A 19,239-nucleotide genomic window follows, 5' to 3' on the forward strand; every position below is an offset into this window, starting at 1 on the left:
GAGGTTGATGGTGGGATGGAAATTGTTGAAATCATGGTGGAATTCCTCAAGGGCTTCTTTTCCATGGGTCCAGATAATGAAGATGTCATCAATATAGCGCAAGTAGAGTAGGGGCGTTAGAACAACGCTTCCTCAGCTCTCGTCCCCTAAGTCAGCCATAAAAATGTTGGCATACTGCGGGGCCATGCGGGTATCCATAGCAGTGCCGCTGATTTGAAGGTATACATTGTCCCCAAATGTAAAATAGTTATGGGTAAGGACAAAGTCACAAAGTTCAGCCACCAGGTTAGCCGTGACATTATCGGGGATAGTGTTCTTGACGGCTTGTAGTCCATCTTTGTGTGGAATGTTGGTGTAGAGGGCTTCTACATCCATAGTGGCCAGGATGGTGTTATCAGGAAGATCACCGATGGATTGTAGTTTCCTCAGGAAGTCAGTGGTGTCTCGAAGGTAGCTGGGAGTGCTGGTAGCGTAGGGCCTGAGGAGGGAGTCTACATAGCCAAACAATCCTGCTGTCAGGGTGCCAATGCCTGAGATGATGGGGCGCCCAGGATTTCCAGGTTTATGGATCTTGGGTAGTAGATAGAATATCCCAGGTCGGGCTTCCAGGGGTGTGTCTGTGCGGATTTGATCTTGTGCTTTTCCAGGGAGTTTCTTGAGCAAATGCTATAGTTTCTTTTGGTAACTCTCAGTGGGATCAGAGGGTAATGGCTTGTAGAAAGTGGTGTTGGAGAGCTGCTGAGCAGCCTCTTGTTCATATTCCGACCTATTCATGATGACAACAGCACCTCCTTTGTCAGCCTTTTTGATTATGATGTCAGTTGTTTCTGAGGCTGTGGATGGCATTGTGTTCTGCACGGCTGAGGTTTTGGGGCAAGAGATGCTGCTTTTCCACAATTTCAGCCCGTGCACGTCGGCGGAAGCACTCTATGTAGAAGTCCAGTCTGCTGTCTCGACCTTCAGGAGGAGTCCACCTAGAATCCTTCTTTTTGTAGTGTTGGTAGGGAGGTCTCTGTGGATTAGTATGTTGTTCAGAGGTATGTTGGAAATATTCCTTGAGTCGGAGATGTCGAAAATAGGATTCTAGGTCACCACAGAACTGTATCATGTTCGTGGGGGTGGAGGGGCAGAAGGAGAGGCCCAGATAGGACAGCAGCTTCTGCTGGGCTAAGAGTATAGTTGGATAGGTTAACAATATTGCTGGGTGGGTTGAGGGAACCATTGCTGTGGCCCCTTGCAAGGTAACCTATTTCCCCTTGTTTTTTCCTACCCCTCCCCATTCCTCAGACGTTCTTGTTAAACCCTGGATTTGTGCTGGAAATGGCCCACCTTGATTATCATACACATTGTAAGGAGAGTGATCACTTTAGATAAGCTATTACCAGCAGGAGAGTGGGGTAGAGGGAGAGAAAACCTTTTGTAGTGGTAAACACCCATTTTTTCATGGTTTGTATGTATGTAAACATCTTCTGTATTTTCCACAGTATGCATCCGATGAAGTGAGCTGTAGCTCACAAAAGCTTATGCTCAAATAAATTGGTTAGTCTCTAAAGGTGCCACAAGTACTCCTTTTCTTTTTGAGAATACAGACTAACACAGCTGTTACTCTGAAGAAAGTTCTTAAATCTTCACCTAGTGATGAGGGGTGGGGCAGCACAGTCTCATCTGGGAGCGATGAGGAGAAGTGTGTTGAAGAGGTAGCTTCCTCTTCAGGTGTTTTTTTTTTTTCTTTTTTTTCTTTTCCCCCTTCTTCCCTGTTCTGAAAAAGCTTTCTCCTGTCCTGGCTCAGGTGCTTTCCTGCCCTGGCTCAGGTGCCAAGCTGTAGCAAACCATCTGGTGGACTCTCTCAGAGAGACACCAGAGACAGTTGTGCCACGTGTGTGTTTATACCTGAAGAGTTACAATATGGCCTTGGGAGGGAGAGGCAGGAAGGCAGGCACGGGCGGTTGGCGTGATGGAATTGGGGATGACCCTTGTAGTGTGGTGGTGGGCCACCTTGAGGGGCCAGGGAATGATCTCCTCCTGGCCTGTGTCAGATTCGTCAGTGGGTAAGGGTGCCGCTGACTGGGGTATTGGCAGTATACAGCCCAGTGCTAAGAGCGATTCTGGGTGCCGGAATGTGCTCGATATAGGGGTCCTGGTACCAAGTAATGGGGATTGTGGTTCTTCCCCAATCATCAGGTCTCCAGGGTACCAGAGCTCATGCAGTACCATGGGTTCATTTGGTACCACACAGGAGTGTCTGTGGTACGTTGTCAGTACCGATAGTTGGGCAGAGCACTCCCTAAATGAGAGTTTTGCCCAGTACAAAACGTTTGTTGGTGCCACTTTTTTAGAGACGATATGGTAATTGTCTCTCCCTGGATACTGAGGCCACAGGTCTCCAAAGTGTCAGAGCACCTATGTTACCATGGGCTCATCCAGAACCCCAAAAGAGTGTCTGTAGTCGGCATCAATGGTTGGGAAGGTGCAGAACACTTCCTAGATGGGAGTTTTGTTGCACCTGGTACCAAAGGGTTTCTCTGTGCCGCTCTTTTAGAGATGGTACGGTAATTGTCCCCTCTCCTTAGGGGATGGTACCATTGCCTCAGAGCATGAGGGTGGAAGCCCCTGGTGTCTGGGTGCCGAAGCAGAGCTGACACCAGGGCTTCTCTGTGCTGCTCTTTTAGAGATGGTACGGTAACTGTGCCCTCTCCTTGGTGCAGTAGTTGCCCAGAGTAGAGCTCAGAGCTCACAGAAGCTCCTTGTCCGTGCGGAGAGGAGAGCTCAGAGCAGGGCAGAGCTCACAGCAGGAAGCCCTTTCTCAGGTTTCAGCTTCCAGCGCTTCCCTGCCCAATTGTGCGGGCAGCTGAGCTCAGCTCACAGCAGGAAGCCCCACCAAGCGGCAGCTGAGCTCACAGCAGGAGGTTCCTCTGCTCGTATTGTCCTACCCAGGTGGCCGCTCTGAGGAGTCCCACTGGCTGGCCAGCTACTAGCAGGGATCGGAGCTGAGATGGCCGCACTGGGGAACACCCCTCTGGCCGGCCAGTTGCTCGGAGGAGCCTTTCCAGGGGGAGTCTGCTGGTGGCTTTTTTCCTCTCTCTCTCTCTTCTCCTCTTCACCACTTGACCCCTTTTGAAGTGAAGGCTCCGGGGATGATCCCGGGTCAGCACCCACCGGAGTCCCCTGCAGACTGAAGTGTTTTCTCCATAGGGAGGAGTTTTAACTTCAGCTCCCAGCTCCTGCGAGGCTGCCGAAGCTGCCGTTTTAGCTGTGGCAGGTAAAGCACCTCTGTGAGGGTCTCCCAGGCACAGTGAGTGTCTGGCCATTACAGGAACTGACTCCTGGCAGGAGAGGCACCGCTTGGAGCAGAGAGAGCCAAGCAAGCCCCTGGGTAGGGGGTGTCATCCTCTAGCAGGGAGGAATATGCAGAAGAACATCCTCTTTACTTTTTTTTTTTTTTTTAAACTGAAAAAGAAAATAATTATGAGTCTACTAGATGTCTTGGGTGGGGAGGAAATGCCCCCAGACAGGGAAGGAAAGTGAAGTTCTTTCCCTTTTTCTCTTTTCTTTTTAAACCAAAGGAATAAAATAAAAAAATAAAACACTAGCCTGAGTACTTTTAGGGAGAACAAAGGTAACAAAACAAACACTACTTATGCTAAAAGAAAAGGAGGACTTGTGGCACCTTAGAGACTAAACAAATTTATTTGAGCATAAGCTTTCGTGAGCTACAGCTCACTTCATCGGATGCTAATAACACAGATAAGGAAGGGACAACTGCTCCTTCTGTCAGAGGCCAAGGGCGGTAAAGAAGGAAGAGAGGGGGGTTCCCCCCCCCACCATGCTAAATAGCCTCCAGGCAGTCCATGAAGGAGGGAGAGCACATGCGGGGAGGGGCTCAAGGGGACACTGCTACCAAAAATCTCTGATTAGAGGTGCAGGGGCACATAGACACCTAAAGTGGAGCACCCATAGGGACACTACTCAAAGAAGAACGTGGCTTTTCACTTAGCGTAGCAGCTTCTGTTCAACCCCAGGCTCCCTTACAGGCAAACTGGAGTTGCAAACAGTAGCCCACAGAGCTAGCTGAGGTATTTATTTTATTTAGAACTTACAGACCTGTACTCTGTAAGACACTGACTTCAGCAGTTACAATAAAGCTTGAGGCCTATGAAGTTTGGCACAGATAAATGGCCGGTCACCCCTAAGTTTTGGGGAACTGGGAACAGAGTATGTAAGAGGGAAGTTTGTCCATAACACCACCAGCCAACCACAGGAACATGAGCTAACACCAGCTTTTAGATGTTTTAGGATGGGAACATCTGCAGATGTCTGACCACAAGACTGCCATGGCAACAAACTGACATATATGATAATGAGATCATTAATATACTAACCTATAGGAGAGGGGTACCCCAACATTAGTAAGGTGAGGAAATACAAACAAGGATGAGGAGAGAAACCCCTACTGAATATGCATTACATAGAGTGGCATAAGCATATAACATATTATACAAGTTGTAGCCCATCCTATGTGAGGGGTGAGAGAGAGATGGGAGGTGCGAGGACGATGGCCACTGGTGATGAGGAAGGTGATGGCGATGAGGAAGATAATGGCGAACATTTCAGGGTGTTCTGGACAGGAAGGGGTGAGTCTGTGGATGTGCAAATGGACATTCTGTATTATCTCCACTTACCTTGCAGGGTTAGAGTGTTTGGTACTTTGCTAGATGTATTAAACTACTGTAAATATAGAGGGGTTCCTAAAGTCTGAGTGTTGCAGCTGTGCACAGCGAGGCTCCCCACTGCAGAGTGATTTCAAGAATACTCGGCCTGATGTTGGGCCAAGAATGTGTCAAACCTCAGAGTGATAAAATGGGGAATTCTTAAGTAAAAGGGTAAACAGAATGACCTGGGTAATTATAGTCTTGTCTTGTCTGACATCAATAGCTGGCAAGATAACGGCATGGCTGATATGGGGCTTCATTAATAAAGAATTGTAGGGCAATATAATTACTGCCCATCATCGTGGGTTTATTGAAAATAGATTCTGTCAACCTATATATATATTTAATGAGATTACAAATTTGGTTGATAAAAGATAATAGGGTTGATGTCATTTACTTGGACTTCTGTAAGGCATTTGACTTGGTACCACAACATTTTGATTAAAAAATTAGAATATAAAGTTAACAAGGCATATATTAAATGGATTAAAAGCCGACTGATAGGTCTCAAAATGTAATTGTGAATGGGGAATCATCATTGTGTAGGCATGTTTCTAGTGCAGTCTTACAGGGGACAGTTCTTAGTCCTACGCTATTTAACATTTGTGTCAACGACCTGGAAGAAAACACAAAATCACAACTGATGAAGTTTGCAGACAACACAAAGAGTGGGGGAGTGGTAAAATGATGAAGAGGATAGGTCGCTTGGTAATCTGGGTAAACAAACAATATGCATTTTAATATGGCTAAATGTAGATGTATATATCTAGGAACAAAGAAAAAATTGTTACCTACTTTTCTGTGATTATTGTTCTTTGAGATGTGATACCCATGTCCAATCCACTGTAAGTGTATACGTGCCTCATGCAGAATTAGAGAACTTTTCCCCTAAGCGGTAGCTGTCAGGGTGGCTTGGCGCAGATATAAGGGGACAGAGCCACCCCAACGCCCCTCAGTTCCTTCTTACAGGATAGATTCAATAGAGAGGGGAAGGAAGGTGGGTCGTGGAATGGACACGTGCAACACATCTCAAACAACAAGAAGTATGGAAAGAAAGGTAACCATTTTTAGTTTGAGTAATTGCATATGTCCATTAAACTGTAGGTGACACACGAGCAGCTACACATGGAGGCAGGCTTGGAGTCTACCTGAACAGCAATTGTTGGTCTCTGAAATGCTGTCTGAAACTGGTGGTATTGCTGGACTGATGGGAAATGGCATAATGAGCAGCAAAGAGATACACTGATGACCAAGTCACCGCTTTGCCAATGTCTCAAATAGGTACGTGCACCAGGAAAGCTGCCGAAGCTGCTTTCAATCTAGTCACGTGACCCAACACTTTAGCAGGTGGTGCAACATTAATTAGTAACACAGACAAATGCAAGAAGAAATCCAGGAGGAAATCCTCCGAGTGGAAACCAGCTGGCCTTTCATTCTGTCCACAACTGCAACAAATAACTCTGGTGAGAATCTAAAGGACCTGGTGCAATCCAAGTAGAAGGCTAAAGCTCTTCTCACATCCAACAAATAAAGTTTCTCCTCATCTGCGTGTGGGGGGGGGGGGGCGCGCAGCGCAGGCGGCGCTTCGGGAAGAAAGTTTGCAAATAAGCTGCCCAGTTATTGTGGGAAAGGAAACCACTGTTGTCACGAATTTTGGGTGAGGGCAGAGGTAAACTTTATCCTTACGGAGAACTGTATAAAGAGGCTCTGAGGAAAGGGTCTTAACTCACTCACTCTCCTTGCTAAGGTTATTGCAACCAGAAATGGTACTTTCACAGAGAAATGGAGTAGGGAACAAAACGCGAGAGTTTCCAAGGATGATCCCGTTAATGTTGCTAGCACCAGGTGGAGATCCCATGGGGGAACAGGTTCTTGCACCTGTAGGTATAACGTGTCTAACCATTTTAGAAATCTGATAGCTATGGGGTTGGAAAAAAGCAGTCTGTTACCTACTGAAGGGTGGAAAGCTGAAATAGCTGCTAACTATACTTTAATAGAACAGTCAGACCTTGATGTTTTAGGTGGAACAGACAGCCCAAAATGTGGATGATGGAAGCTTGCACTGGAGAGACCAGATAGAAAAATGTTTCCCTTTGGCCAGGTAAGTATGCCTAGCTGAAAGCTTTCTGCTACTCAGAAGCATTTCTTAACGGCTTTCGAGCAATCCCTTTCCAATTGGGTTAGCCATGAAGCATCCACACTGTCAAGTGAAGGGCTTGCAGGGTGGGATGGAGCAGATGGCCATTGTTCTGAGAATCACATTTGGAGCCAACAGGAGAGGCAGAGGAGCTCTCACTAACAACACTAGGAGGGTTACCAAGGCCACGCTGGTGCTAATAGTAAGAGGTAATTATGGTCCTGTTTGGTCTTGAACAAGACTGGACAGTGATGGTAACAGAGGGAAGGCATACAGCAGGGAGTTCTTCCATGGTAGCAGGAAAGTTTCTGCCCACGACCCAGGCTATGACCCCTGCCGCCCCCTGACAGCAGAACTGATGGCATTTCCTTTTTGCCTTTGTTGCAAACAGCTCCATTTGGGGAGTCCCCCTGCAGCTAGAAGGGGCTGGCCACATCTGGACATAGTGACTATTCCAGCTGAGTGGAGAAGGACCTGCTCAGGTGATCTGCCAACATATTCTGCTCTCCTGGGAGGTGTAAGCAGCTTTGAGGTGAATGGAGCGGTGATGCAGAACTCTCCTGGCACAGTTGCAATGAACGCGCCCCTCCTTGTCTGTTTACGTAGAACATAGTTGCTGTGTTGTCTGTTAATACTAGAAGCTTCTCTCTCACAATATGTGGACGGAAAGCCAAGCAAGCTAGATGGATTGCATGTAGCTTCCTGATGTTATATGAGTCCTCAGACCCTGTGAAGACCACAAACCTTGAGTTTGCAGAGTTCCCATGGTTGCAAGGAAAGGAAGGGAACTCCTATACAACCTGTCCAAGTCCAGAGAGGACAAAGTTACGTCTGGATGATGTCTGCCTAGATAATGTCCATTGGGACGATACACCAATGGTAGCCATTCCTGAAGCCTCCTGAGGCGTAGTCTGGGGAGCTGTATTACATAGGTACATGTTGCCAGCTGCCCCAGGAGTCTGAGGACTGTGCGCTGTGGTAATGGACTGTGCTTTCAGTTCCATGCCCAGGCTATGGAGCGCTTGGAACCTTGACTGAGGTAGAAACGCTTCGGCTTTTGTAGAACCTCTGATCGATTCTGGAACCTGTGCAAAAAATAGAATGTATTTGTCCAGACTGAGCAATTGCAGGTGGACTGGATGATGGTCATGCTGCACATTACTTGAGACTCAGACTGGGCTTTCATGAACCAGTCGTCCAGGTAGGAGAATACGTGATTCCCCAAGATCCCAAAGGTATGCAGATACTGCCACCGTGCTCTCTGTGAAAACATGAGAGGCTGCTGAGGGGCTGGATGGCAGCAGTGTGAATTGGTAGTGGGCTCTATTCACTAGGAACTTGAGAAACTCTTGGTGCCTGGACAGATCACTATATGCAAATAAATGTCTTAAGTCGAGGGCAGCATACCAGTCCCCGTGTTCCAAGGAAGGATGGAAGCTAGGGTAACCATGCAGAACTTTATTCTCTTCAGATGCTTGTTAAACTCTCTTAGATCTAAGATAGGCCTAAGACAGTCTTTTGCTTTGGGAATAAGGAAATAGTGGGAATAAAACCCTCCCCTGTGAGGAACAGAGGAACTTGCTCTATGGCCCCTGCTAGAAGGAGAGATTGGACTCCTGCTGAAGAATGGTCTCGGGAGCGTGGTCCCTCACAAGGGACAGGGTGGGAACGGGGGATAGAAAGGAAAGGAATATTTCAGATCCACCATGCTTAGGACCCACTATACTCCTATCTGGTGGGAGTCCAAGTATGGAGGAAGTGGAATAGATGGTTGGTAAAGCTATGGGTAGGAACAGATTGGTCTGTTGCCCTCAACAAACTGTCAAACTGGACCGGTGGTCGAGAGGAACCTGCTGTAGCCGAGGAGAGGGGAGGTCATCACCTCATGTAATTCCTGAACCTTTTTCTTGGCAGGTCTTGGGGCCAAGGTATAAAGCGCTGATAACTATGAGATTGCTGGGGCCAGATCTGCTTCCTCTGTCGCCCATGTACAGATTCCGAGAGATTTCAGAGTTACCTTGGAATCCTTTATGCTGTGTAGCCCCTCACCTTCAAAGGGCAGATGTTATTGGATGGTCTGCTGTACTTCAGGAGGGAAACCGGAAGACTGCACCCATGAACATCTACTCACAGGTATGGTAGATGCCGTAGATCGAGCTGCTTAGTCCATCGCATCCAAACTGTCCTGGCCACCAGCTTGCCTTCCTCCACCATCACACTGAACTCCTGCCTGGAGTCCTCCAGTAGCCTGTCTTTAAACTTCATGATGTTCTCCCACAGAGTGAAGTCACAGTGATGTAGAAGAGCTTGCTGGTTGGCAGTTCTAAGTTGCAGCCCCACATTAAATAAAGTTTACGATCAAGCAGGTCCAATCTCTTCAACTCCTTCCCCTTTGAGGTTGATGCTCAATGCCTGTCTCTCCCATTCATTAGCTGCCACCACCACTAAAGAACCTGTGGGAGGATGAGAGTAGAGGTGTTTGAAATCCTTAGAAGGGACATAGTCTCCTCTCTGCCCATTTTGCCATAGGACGGAGGGAAGAAGGGGTCTTTCAGAGCCAGAATTGCTCCGTAAATCAGGAGTGCTGCTCTGGAGAGCCTCATCAAAGCTAATACATCCACTAGCTTGTGGGATTTCTTGCAGACCTCTTCTGAGTGAATGTCTAACAACAAGGCCACCCTTTTAAACAGTACTTGGTGAGCAGCGCAATCCTCCAGTGGTGGTGAATCACTCACCATTTCCATAACCTCATCTGGCGATGAAGACGACACATCACAATGCTGAGGCAATGACTGGTCTGTCTCTTGTGGTGGAGGAGCTGTCTCAGTAAATTCCAGCTGCTCAGTCCTGGTCCTTGTTATTGGAGAATGCTGTCTGCAGAGCTGATGATCTCGGTGCACCCTCAAGTAAGTCAACTGATATGGGTGACCAGAGGTCCTAGCAGGGAGGCACACCCCAGTGCCCAGAAACACTGGTATTGAAAGGTTGATTAGTTCTCTAGCAGCTACATACTCCTCTGCCATAGTCAGTACTGGAATTGGGTTCTGAGTTTGATGTCTTGCATAGGAACTTCAGGGGTCAGCCTCAACAGACCTAGCACATGTTCCAGTGTCTACTATCCCCCCTTTCTAGATGACGAATGCTTCCCTTCAGTCTCTTCCAGAGTCTGTGTTTCTAGATGGCCTTGGTACCATTGATCTTGCTGAATGGGGTACTGATTTGTGTCTTTTCTTCAGTACCAGAGACACAGAATGAGGTCCTGAAGACATCGCTGGTGGTGTGTGCCGTACCAAAGGTGCAGCATTTGGAGAACGTTCTGAACCTGACAGCTCTGATGGAGAGCAGAATGCCACCTCCATAAGGAGACACTTAAATCTCGCTGCTCTCTCTTTTTTGAGAGAGATGTGGGACTTTTGTCACAGATGTGGGACTCCTCCAAACATTTTAGGCAGCTGGGGTGGGGGCGGGGGTCGCTGATCAGCACTGGCTTGGCACAAAACAGGCAGAATTTTAAACCCCCCAGAGAATGAAGCATGGCTCCAGTACTGGTCCTAGTACCAAGATTCTAATTTGGTCCAAAATGGACCTAAAACTAAAACCTATCACTAGCACTAACTATGCTCTTTACCAAGCTAACTACTAAGAGAACAAAAATGATATACAAAGAGTGAGGGAAAAACTCGCAATAACAAGACCAGACGTTCTCCAGCAACCATCACTGGTGGTCAGAAGGAACTGAAGGAGAGGAGGGGGTGGCTCTGTCCTCTTATACCTGCATACAGTGGTGCACAATGGCAGAGGGCACTTGAGCTGCCCCAACAAGTACCACTGAGGGAAAAAGTTCTCCAATAACTGTACACGAGGGGCGAACACATATAGTGGAATGGACACGTGCAATTACTCCAAGAAAAATGTAGGCCATACTTACAGGATGGGGGACTCTATCCTGGGAAGCAGTGACTCCAAAAAAGATTATCCATCATGCCCAAAATCAGCTGAACATGAGCTTTCAGAGCAATCCTGTAGCCAAAAGGGCTAATGTGGTTCTTGGATGCATAAACAGCGAAATCTCATGTGAGAGAGAGGTTATTTTACTCTGTATTTGGCACTGCTGTATTGGGCGTGACTGCTGCAGGAATACTATGCCCAGTTCTGGGGTCCACAATTCAAGGAAGATGTTGATAAATTGGAGAGGGGTCAGAGAATAACCATGAGAATGATTAATGGAAAACATGCATTAGCGTGAAAGATGCAAGGAGCTCAATCTCTTTAGCTTAAAAGAGATTAAAGGATGACTTGTTCCCAGCCTATAAATACCTGCATGGGGAGCACATATTTGATAATGGGTGCAGTTATATGATCAGAACTCTGTGTTGCGATTTTTAAGCACACATTTGAGATTCTTCTCCCCCTCTCTTATTGCATAAATTCCTCCATCTGAATTTGCAGGATTTTAGCCAGAATTGAAGAACTGCCCTCCTAAAGTCAGCAAAGGATGGTAGTGCCAAGCACCCAGGGCAATACCGTGTGAACGTGTGCACTCAATCCCAGGGGGTAGCTCTGCAGGCTGCTAGAATGTGAATGTTAGCGGAACAGACAACAACACTGCCTTCACCCTAGTGGAGCAAACAACAAGTGACTAATTTTTCCACAACAACTCACATCTTTAGGAAAAAGGCCTTGAATTTAGAAGAATCTGGTTTTATTTACTGGTGCAAATGTTAGAGTTCTAGATTACTGGAAATATTCACAAAGTACTCAGAACACAGAGTCAGCACTCCCAGGCGGGGAGAGCTCTCAGCCTGCAGCATGTATGTCCCCACTTACACCGATGCATCCAGCCAGACGGGTCTTGGAGCAGGGGCTCAATCTTCATGGATGTTGAAGAGCTTCGCTACTTCATTGAGGTCAGCATGCTCCTCTCCATCTTTAATGATCTGAGGAGACAGAAGAGGGTGTTGAGGGCTGCACACACTATGATGTGGAGTCCACATTTCTAGTTGCCAATAGAGGGTTTCCTACACTTCTTCTGAACCACCTATTACTGGCCACTACTGGAAACACTATAACTAGGTTAGATGGACCAATGGTCTGGTCTGCTGTGGCAATTCCTGTGATCCATTCAAAAAGACAGTACCCTGGCAAGTAAGGATGCCTGGCAAGGGATAAAAATAGGGTTACTCTCCCTACAAAAATAGCTTGTCCTGTCTTTAAAGCCAGCTGGGAAATAGGTAGACAAGACATCGCAGGTGAAGGTACATTAGATTCTAGTACTTAGCCACAATTTCCTACTATGAAAATTTATTCTGCTGCTCTAATATGTACGGTTGCTGCCAACACATACTGCATACATGACACTTGGTGAACTCAAGTGCCCCAACCACTCATCAGTAGAGAGGAAACATCTGACCTTTCGAGCAATTGGCATCCGGTTGAAGATGTTCCATAAGACAATTCCCACCACCACTTTGTCCCTGATGTAGAAGATGACCCCTTTGCCATAGTCTTCTCCTTGCTTTGGAACTTGAGGTGTTGAGGGAGAGCTGGCAGAGATGGTAATCTCAGAGGCTTCTGCTTCTGTTTCACTTTCTGAGCGGATGCCAGTCCCTACAGCAAAAAATCCCAGGGGAGAGTCACACACTGGAAGTGTCAAGCAAGAGTGAAGCTTTTAGTCTGCAAGGCAAAGCCTGTTGTAAGAGCTCTGAATTTCCTATCCAGACCATGCCAATAGCTGCAATGTTGCAAAATACAATGCACCACTGTGAAGAGGAGACGTGTCCTGGGTGAAATAAGCGTCTTTAGATGAGAGAGTCACTTGTCCGTTAAGTGTAGTCTGTAGAAAGTGTGTTACGATTTTGTTTGATATGTAACCATTTGTTTCCAAGACCCCTACTCACTATCTCCGGAATTTTTAGTCTTTAATGATAAACTTATTCTTGTTTTCAAAGTGCTGTGATGTTAAGCAAAGGGCTGATCCTCAGTGGAATCATGGTGTGTACAGGGATCCTTTGGGAACAGCAGACCTGGTAATTCTGTGAGCAGCCAGAGTTAGGGGCTGGCTATCACAGCAGAACGCTTCAAAGGGACTCAGATGCACCTATTGTTACCCTGCAAGCTAAAGAGCTGGCAGAGCCCAGAGGAAAGTCCTTGGGTGGCTAGCAGGCAGGTGTCAGGGAGCTGACACCCAGCCAAGCACAAGCAAGTGTCCCTGACGTTGGAGGCAGGGGGTAACAAAGGTGGTTCTCAGTCCTGGGTATCCAAAGAGCCACCACAGCAGCATCCCCAGTATTGCTAGCCAACAATTTTTATACCAAGGTGAGTCGCTAAACTGTGTTCCTACATCTCCCCTCCACCCCCAAAACCTTTGGTCGGAGCTCACCCCTTGCAGCAAAATGACCTACCTTCTGGTGGAAGAAGGCTGGACACTGCTTCCTGCATGAGGCAGAGGAGATTCAAGCTGAAGCGCTCTCTCCTTTGTTTAGGCTGATAATGCCGTCCCCAGATGCACAGATCACTGATCTCTGAACCTGACCAGAGGTGCACCGACATTGCCTAGAACTCACCCACAAGGGTGCTGCTCCCCTCTCCAGAGTGGTGTGGCCAGAAGCACACTCTGCAGTCTGGGCTGGAGGCGAGCCAAGTTCAAAGGGCAGGTGTCTCCTGATGCTCAGCCACCCTGCACAGTTCTGAAACCCCTGCCACGGGGGAGCGGAGTGACTGCCTTCAATACATGACAACCTTCCACGTATTACCACTCTACAGACAGCTGTACAGCCTCCAGCAATGCCGCTCCCCTACCTGACTGCTCCGTTGCAGACTTCGGTGTGTCTTTTGCAGTTGCTTTAGCAAAAACTCCTACAGTGGGCAAGCTACTGTCTACAAGGCCAATGGCTTCATATCCGACATCAGGGCCTAGGTCACTCCTAGCAATAAACAGAAACAGACCGTTGCAGTGTCCCAGTTTGAAACCTTAACTAGCCATTTAACAATTTGATTGATTTAAAAGAAACAGGAGGCCACAGAACACCCAATTTCTCCAGAACAGCTTTGTGCCGAGCTGGGTTACCTGGTGGGCAGAATACAAGAGGTGCCAGCCAGCACCTGCAAGAGCTTTGGCTGCACAGCTCTCAATGCAGGCATTCAATGGACAAGTATAGATCTAACCCAACAGGGGAGAGGGAGATGGCCTAGCAAACTTGCCTGTTACCTCACAGTGAAATATTGCAGTGCACCATCCCCCACAGAGCTGCTCGGCAATCAGCTGTGCTTCTGGATGGCCAACTATACAGGATCTATACAGCAAGCGCTATGCCATGGTACCTGGTCTGGCAACACAGCAAGGCACCGGAGAGTAACTTTTAGCCACCACATATTGACAAATGCTGAGCTAGACCCAGTCTGGCTCCCCCGTGGGTTAGTACAGTTAAAATAGAATGCTTGTAGGATGCTGCATGTATTAATCCTACTTAGAACAGCTGCTCCCATGGTACAAGGTAATGTTTAAACATTTGCTCAGACTGTAAATCCCCCCAGGCAGGGGAGAAGCATTGTCCAGTGTGAATTACTCATTCACCACAAGAGGTGTTATGCCCTGCCCATCACAAAGCATTACTGTGTCCAAATGGGCCATTGTGGAATAAGGACTTTGTTGATTGTTTCCCCCACAGCTCTGAGGAGAGGACATGCCCAAGCCCTCATTCCATCCCAGCTTGAACGCTGGGGGAAGGGAATAAAAAGGCCTGTTAAGGAGAACTGATTATTCCTTTGCTGCTTGAACTGTGAGGGGCGAGTTTCTTAGCCTAGACAAGGAGTCCCCAACAGCTGAGCTTAGGTGAGCCCTAAAGGACATCTCACGTTTTTTTTAAATTACAGAAGTTTCTATCATCATTTAGAATGGAAGACTAACGTGTGTGTGTGTGTGCGCGCGCGCGCGCGTATTACCTGCTTTAATCTTGTAAATAACTCATTTCTTTTCCCTAGTTAATAAATCTTTAGTTAGTTCATTACAATATTAGCTACATGTGTGGTCTTTGGTGAGAGATCTGGATGCAAGTGACCTGGGTGTAAGTCCTTTGGGACTGGGAGTAAACTGAATATTATTGTGATTTTTGGTGTAAGGGACTATCACAAAGGCAAGCTTTAGACTGACGTGCCCAAGGGGACTGTGTGAGACTCCATGGTAAGACTAGTATATTGGGAGTTCACACTTGTTACTGGAAATCTAATTAAAGAACATACAACCAATTTGGGGCTTGTGCCCTGCTCTGTGACAGTCTGCCCTGAGGCTAACACTCATGCTTGTGAGCCACTCCGGACAGCGTGACAAAAGGTATACAGAAAGAGGGAGTAAAACTACCAGAACATTGACTGATGCCAGTATGGCTTAGCAGCTCCTGTCATGTTTTCTCCAGCTAATCTTCCACTCACAACAGCATGATCATGATGCTCCACGCGTCTTCTGCCTAGCTTGATATCGTAGAAGCAGGCGGCATCTCCTGCCTTAAAGAGAGATGCACACAATGAAAAATGGACAAGAGAAAAGGCAAGTTAAAGAGAAAAAGAACGATGGGAGATATTGCCCAACCATAAAGGGAAAGAAAACAAAGGGTTGCAGGACTGCCTCCAATTTAGCAGGTCTCCATGGCTTCAGCACTTATGCCAGAACAGGGAAAACTAAGATAGTTTTGTGGTCATGCTGATTGCACTTCAAGGAGGTTTGGATTCCCTGCCAAAGGGACCTTTGTGTGTCAACCCAGGACTCCTCTGGCATTAGGCAAAGAGATGAGGGGGTTACTGGGATATGCCAACTCCTCATGCACACAGTGCTCATACTTGTAAAGTAGAAGTTCGCCCACAATTCTTACTACAGGAACAAGGCATGCCAGCAAGTGTGCATTAATGAGATACCTAAGATTGCTGCTCTCTGCATCTTACTTGTATTGTCAGACCACAATTCACCCATTCACCTAAATTGGGTTTATAATCACAGTTCTACATACATGCTTACTCACTGCAACATAAACAGCAGATAAAGAAGCATCTTCCACCTGCACACACTTACCACCCAGATGTTAGAGCGTGCCTGCAGCTCTGCATTCACCCTGAACCCTCCAAAATCAGAGTCTACCTCCAGGCCAGCAGACTTTGCTAACTCCACATTGGGCTCCAGGCCCACTGCTGCCACTATGTGATCGGTCTCCACCTGATGGAGAGAGAAATCCAGACTGGTTACACTATTGGTTCCTTCTCCACATTGCCAAGTGTCTGGCTTGCTGCCTGCGCCTGGCATTTACCTTTCTTCCATCCTTCAGTTTAATTATCAGCTGGTTCCCACAGACAGAGACGGATTTCACCACAGCATTGGGCATGACATTAACACCCTCTGGAAACAAAACACAGAACACTCAACTGGAGGCTGGGGGAGACGAGCAGAGATTTCAGTGGAAGCCAAACTATGTGGCGCAGACACGCAAACAAAGTACCGCTTCTTGATTGTACCGGGCAGAATTGCGGATGGCTCAGCAGCTAAAGGACACTAGCTTCTCTTTGTTGTACACAGGATCCACAGAGTCCAGAGTAAAAGTGTGAACAGAAAGGAAACCAACTAGAGTAGAGCCTCAGAGTTACGAACTGACTGGTCAACCACACACCTCATCTGGAACTGGAAGTATGCAATCAGGCAGCAGCAGAGACCAAACAAAAAAAAAAAAGGCAAATACAGTACAGTGTTAAATGTACACTACTAAAAAAAATAAAGGGAAAGTTAAAAAACATTTGACAAGCTAATAAAACTGTTTCTGTGCTTGTTTCATTTAAATTAAGGTGGTTAAAAGCAGCATTTTTCTTCTGCATAGTAAAGTTTCAAAGCTGTATTAAGTCAATGTTAAGTTGTAAACTTTTGAAAGAACCACCATAACGGTTTGTTCAGAGTTACAAACCACCTCCATTCCTGAGATGTTTGTAACGCTGAGGTTCCACTATAACAAGTCTGAAGAGGATTGTTGAGAAACACAGGAACTACAGCAACAAGTGTTTGTCTGTAAGGAGATGCAAATTACGTGCACAGAAACCTGCAGGGATTGGGACCTCTTTGTTTTCCAGTCCTCAGGCACTATAATGGATACATAGTTTAGATATTGCTCCATTCCAGCCAGGTCCACAGACCTTACAAAGGATCTTCCAGGACCAGTGGAAGGGAAGCAGAGCAGCCTTTTCAGTCACTAGGCCCTCTGGCTAAGCCCCATGCCCAAAAGCCCATGAGCTCTATTCTGCCTCCGTACCAGGTTGGGTAATCAGTCCTCTTCCTTCCTCCACCCTAACCCTTGAGAGCACAAGAACTTATTCTCAATGGAAAATGCCAAAGAAGAAAAAGGTACTTCAGACCCTTCAGGGAGGGACAAACAGGGTCTTGCTTTCCCAAGGCGGGAGGCTGTGCAAGATGTGTTCCCTCTTCCACAAGCTTTGCTCCAGGCTATATGGCTGAGGCACAAAATGAGAGGCAGGATCCCAGGCTATGGCTGTTGTGTTCGATGCAGCTGAGGAGAGGGGTGGGATGTCAAGTCTTGAAGCCATACTTTGCTCCCAGAATGCTGGGGCCACCTGCTGATCTCGTTCCTGCCACAAATTAGAACAGCCTCAGGGCCATTACAGAGATCGCCATGGACAGGGTACTCCAGCCACGCCCCCTGCACAAGTGGTTGGGAGGACGGGTGCTACAGGAGCCATCATGCCGGCTCTGTGGTACCCAGGAAATCCTCAAGCAGCCAGGTAAGCCAGCTTTAGGGCTGTTTTGTGCCATCTAAACAGACGAGTGGTTCTAGCCAAAACACATCCTGTTCTGCTCATGGGTTGCTAGGCAACGGACTTGTGCCTCTTCTGCAGCAGAAATCCCCTCTCAGCATTAGGCAAATGCTCAAGCAGGACCCCCTCCTCTGGAGTGAAGGGACACTCCTCAGAGAGGATGCAGGGAGGGTCAAAACTCCAGCCAGAGCTCCAGAGCTGCATGCAAAGGAGCGTATGATCAGGTCCAAGTGAGAAGAACCAGCTAAGCCTAAAACCTAAGCAGATTATAGATTCTACAGCACATGCATGAAAGATGAAATCAGTGACACTACCAAAGGTTTCAGAGTAGCAGCCGTGTTAGTCTGTATCTGCAAAAAGAAAAGGAGGACTTGTGGCACCATAGAGACTAACAAATTTATCTGAGCATAAGCTTTTGTGAGGACACCAATTCCCATGGAAGGAGATGTCTGACTAAGAGTTCACTGACGAAAAGGTAGAGGCTCTTCCTTGGGGACAAGCTATGAGACAGCAGTGCTCTACCACCATGAGGGCTGCTGTCATATACTTTACAAGAGTAATACTGGTGAGGATGGATCTACTCTACTGCACACAGGCTACCTAGTAGGAGGAGCAGGAGCTCAGAAGAAAGGAAGGGGTTAAGGAACAGCTTTACCTCTTTTGACTTTCTCTGTGGTCCAGTTGCTCAGATACTCAGGCAGGACCTTGCCCATGTTGCCGTTCTCTGGGAACATCTGAATCACTTCCAGCCCTGTGGCATGTACTGTGAAGAGACCCAGAGAGCAGCCCCTTTATACCACATGGATAACGAGATGCTACACAAAACTTCAGAACACACCCCAAGATAGAACACATCCCTGCTTAGACAAGAGGAGTTCAAGTCCTTTCTTACTGCAATTTCCTAGACACAAATCACTAACCCCACGTCCTGGCTTCCAGAGTTTGCATCACAGGTGAGTAACAAAGGGACTGTTTCTGGCCTTTGGGGTCAGACACTGTCTGGATCCCTGACTGGCACCAGCACGCTCTGTGGGATCAGACACTGGATTTACACACAGACAGGATTGTGTTAGCCTAAAACAGTCTCAGTGGTGTCCATTTAACTGCCCCGAATGCCTGAGGGGGGATTACATCCACGCAGAGAAGCCTGTTCCTTAGGAGACCTGCAGAAGTTAGGTGAGGAAGATATTCAAGAACGTATGCACACTTGCTGGTGAAAACCCAAACCAGCAGTGTTGGGCTTGTGCTCACAGGCCTTTGGGAGAATTACTGGAGTGGGGCTTCATTTACAAGGCAAACTTGACCCTTTCCACAAGGAGCACTGATCTCCAAATTTACTCGAACCCGCCTGCTATTCCAGACAGCAAGCCCAAAAGAGCCAGGCTCAAAGAACTGGGAAGCACTTCAAAATGCACTGGGGCCCTGGACTACTGGACCATTAGTGAAGGAGATGTCTGTGGGGCAATGGAGAGCCTGACAAGTCCACACAGCCAGCCAAGAGTTCATGTAATAATGCACCAGACCACTACAGGCAGACATCAGACATCCGTTCCCCTGGCCAACTGCCTTGACCGGCAGGGAACCCCAACCCCC

General features: G+C 47.4%; 1 protein-coding gene across 27 annotated transcripts in view; it reads right to left on the minus strand.

The window, feature by feature from the left end:
- Window positions 1–11,531: 11,531 nt before the first annotated feature.
- The window catches only part of AIFM1 (apoptosis inducing factor mitochondria associated 1), a 37,809-nt gene continuing 30,101 nt past the window's right edge, over window positions 11,532–19,239 (minus strand). For 26 of the 27 annotated variants that reach the window (XM_037908150.2, XM_037908146.2, XM_037908130.2 and 23 more), the window contains 7 exons: window positions 18,302–18,409; window positions 16,140–16,228; window positions 15,908–16,048; window positions 15,203–15,345; window positions 13,645–13,769; window positions 12,257–12,453; window positions 11,532–11,783 (listed from right to left, as the gene is read on the minus strand). In XM_037908150.2, coding sequence (XP_037764078.1) covers window positions 11,712–11,783; window positions 12,257–12,453; window positions 13,645–13,769; window positions 15,203–15,345; window positions 15,908–16,048; window positions 16,140–16,228; window positions 18,302–18,409 — 875 coding nt within the window. In that variant the 3' untranslated portion in view covers window positions 11,532–11,711. Of the gene's footprint in view, window positions 11,784–12,256; window positions 12,454–13,644; window positions 13,770–15,202; window positions 15,346–15,907; window positions 16,049–16,139; window positions 16,229–18,301; window positions 18,410–19,239 lie in introns of those variants that run through there. The other variant, XM_043522005.1, reaches the window with a different exon arrangement.

The sequence above is a fragment of the Chelonia mydas genome, chromosome 9 (assembly GCF_015237465.2).
Source record: "Chelonia mydas isolate rCheMyd1 chromosome 9, rCheMyd1.pri.v2, whole genome shotgun sequence".
In the NCBI taxonomy this organism is placed as follows: domain Eukaryota; kingdom Metazoa; phylum Chordata; order Testudines; family Cheloniidae; genus Chelonia; species Chelonia mydas.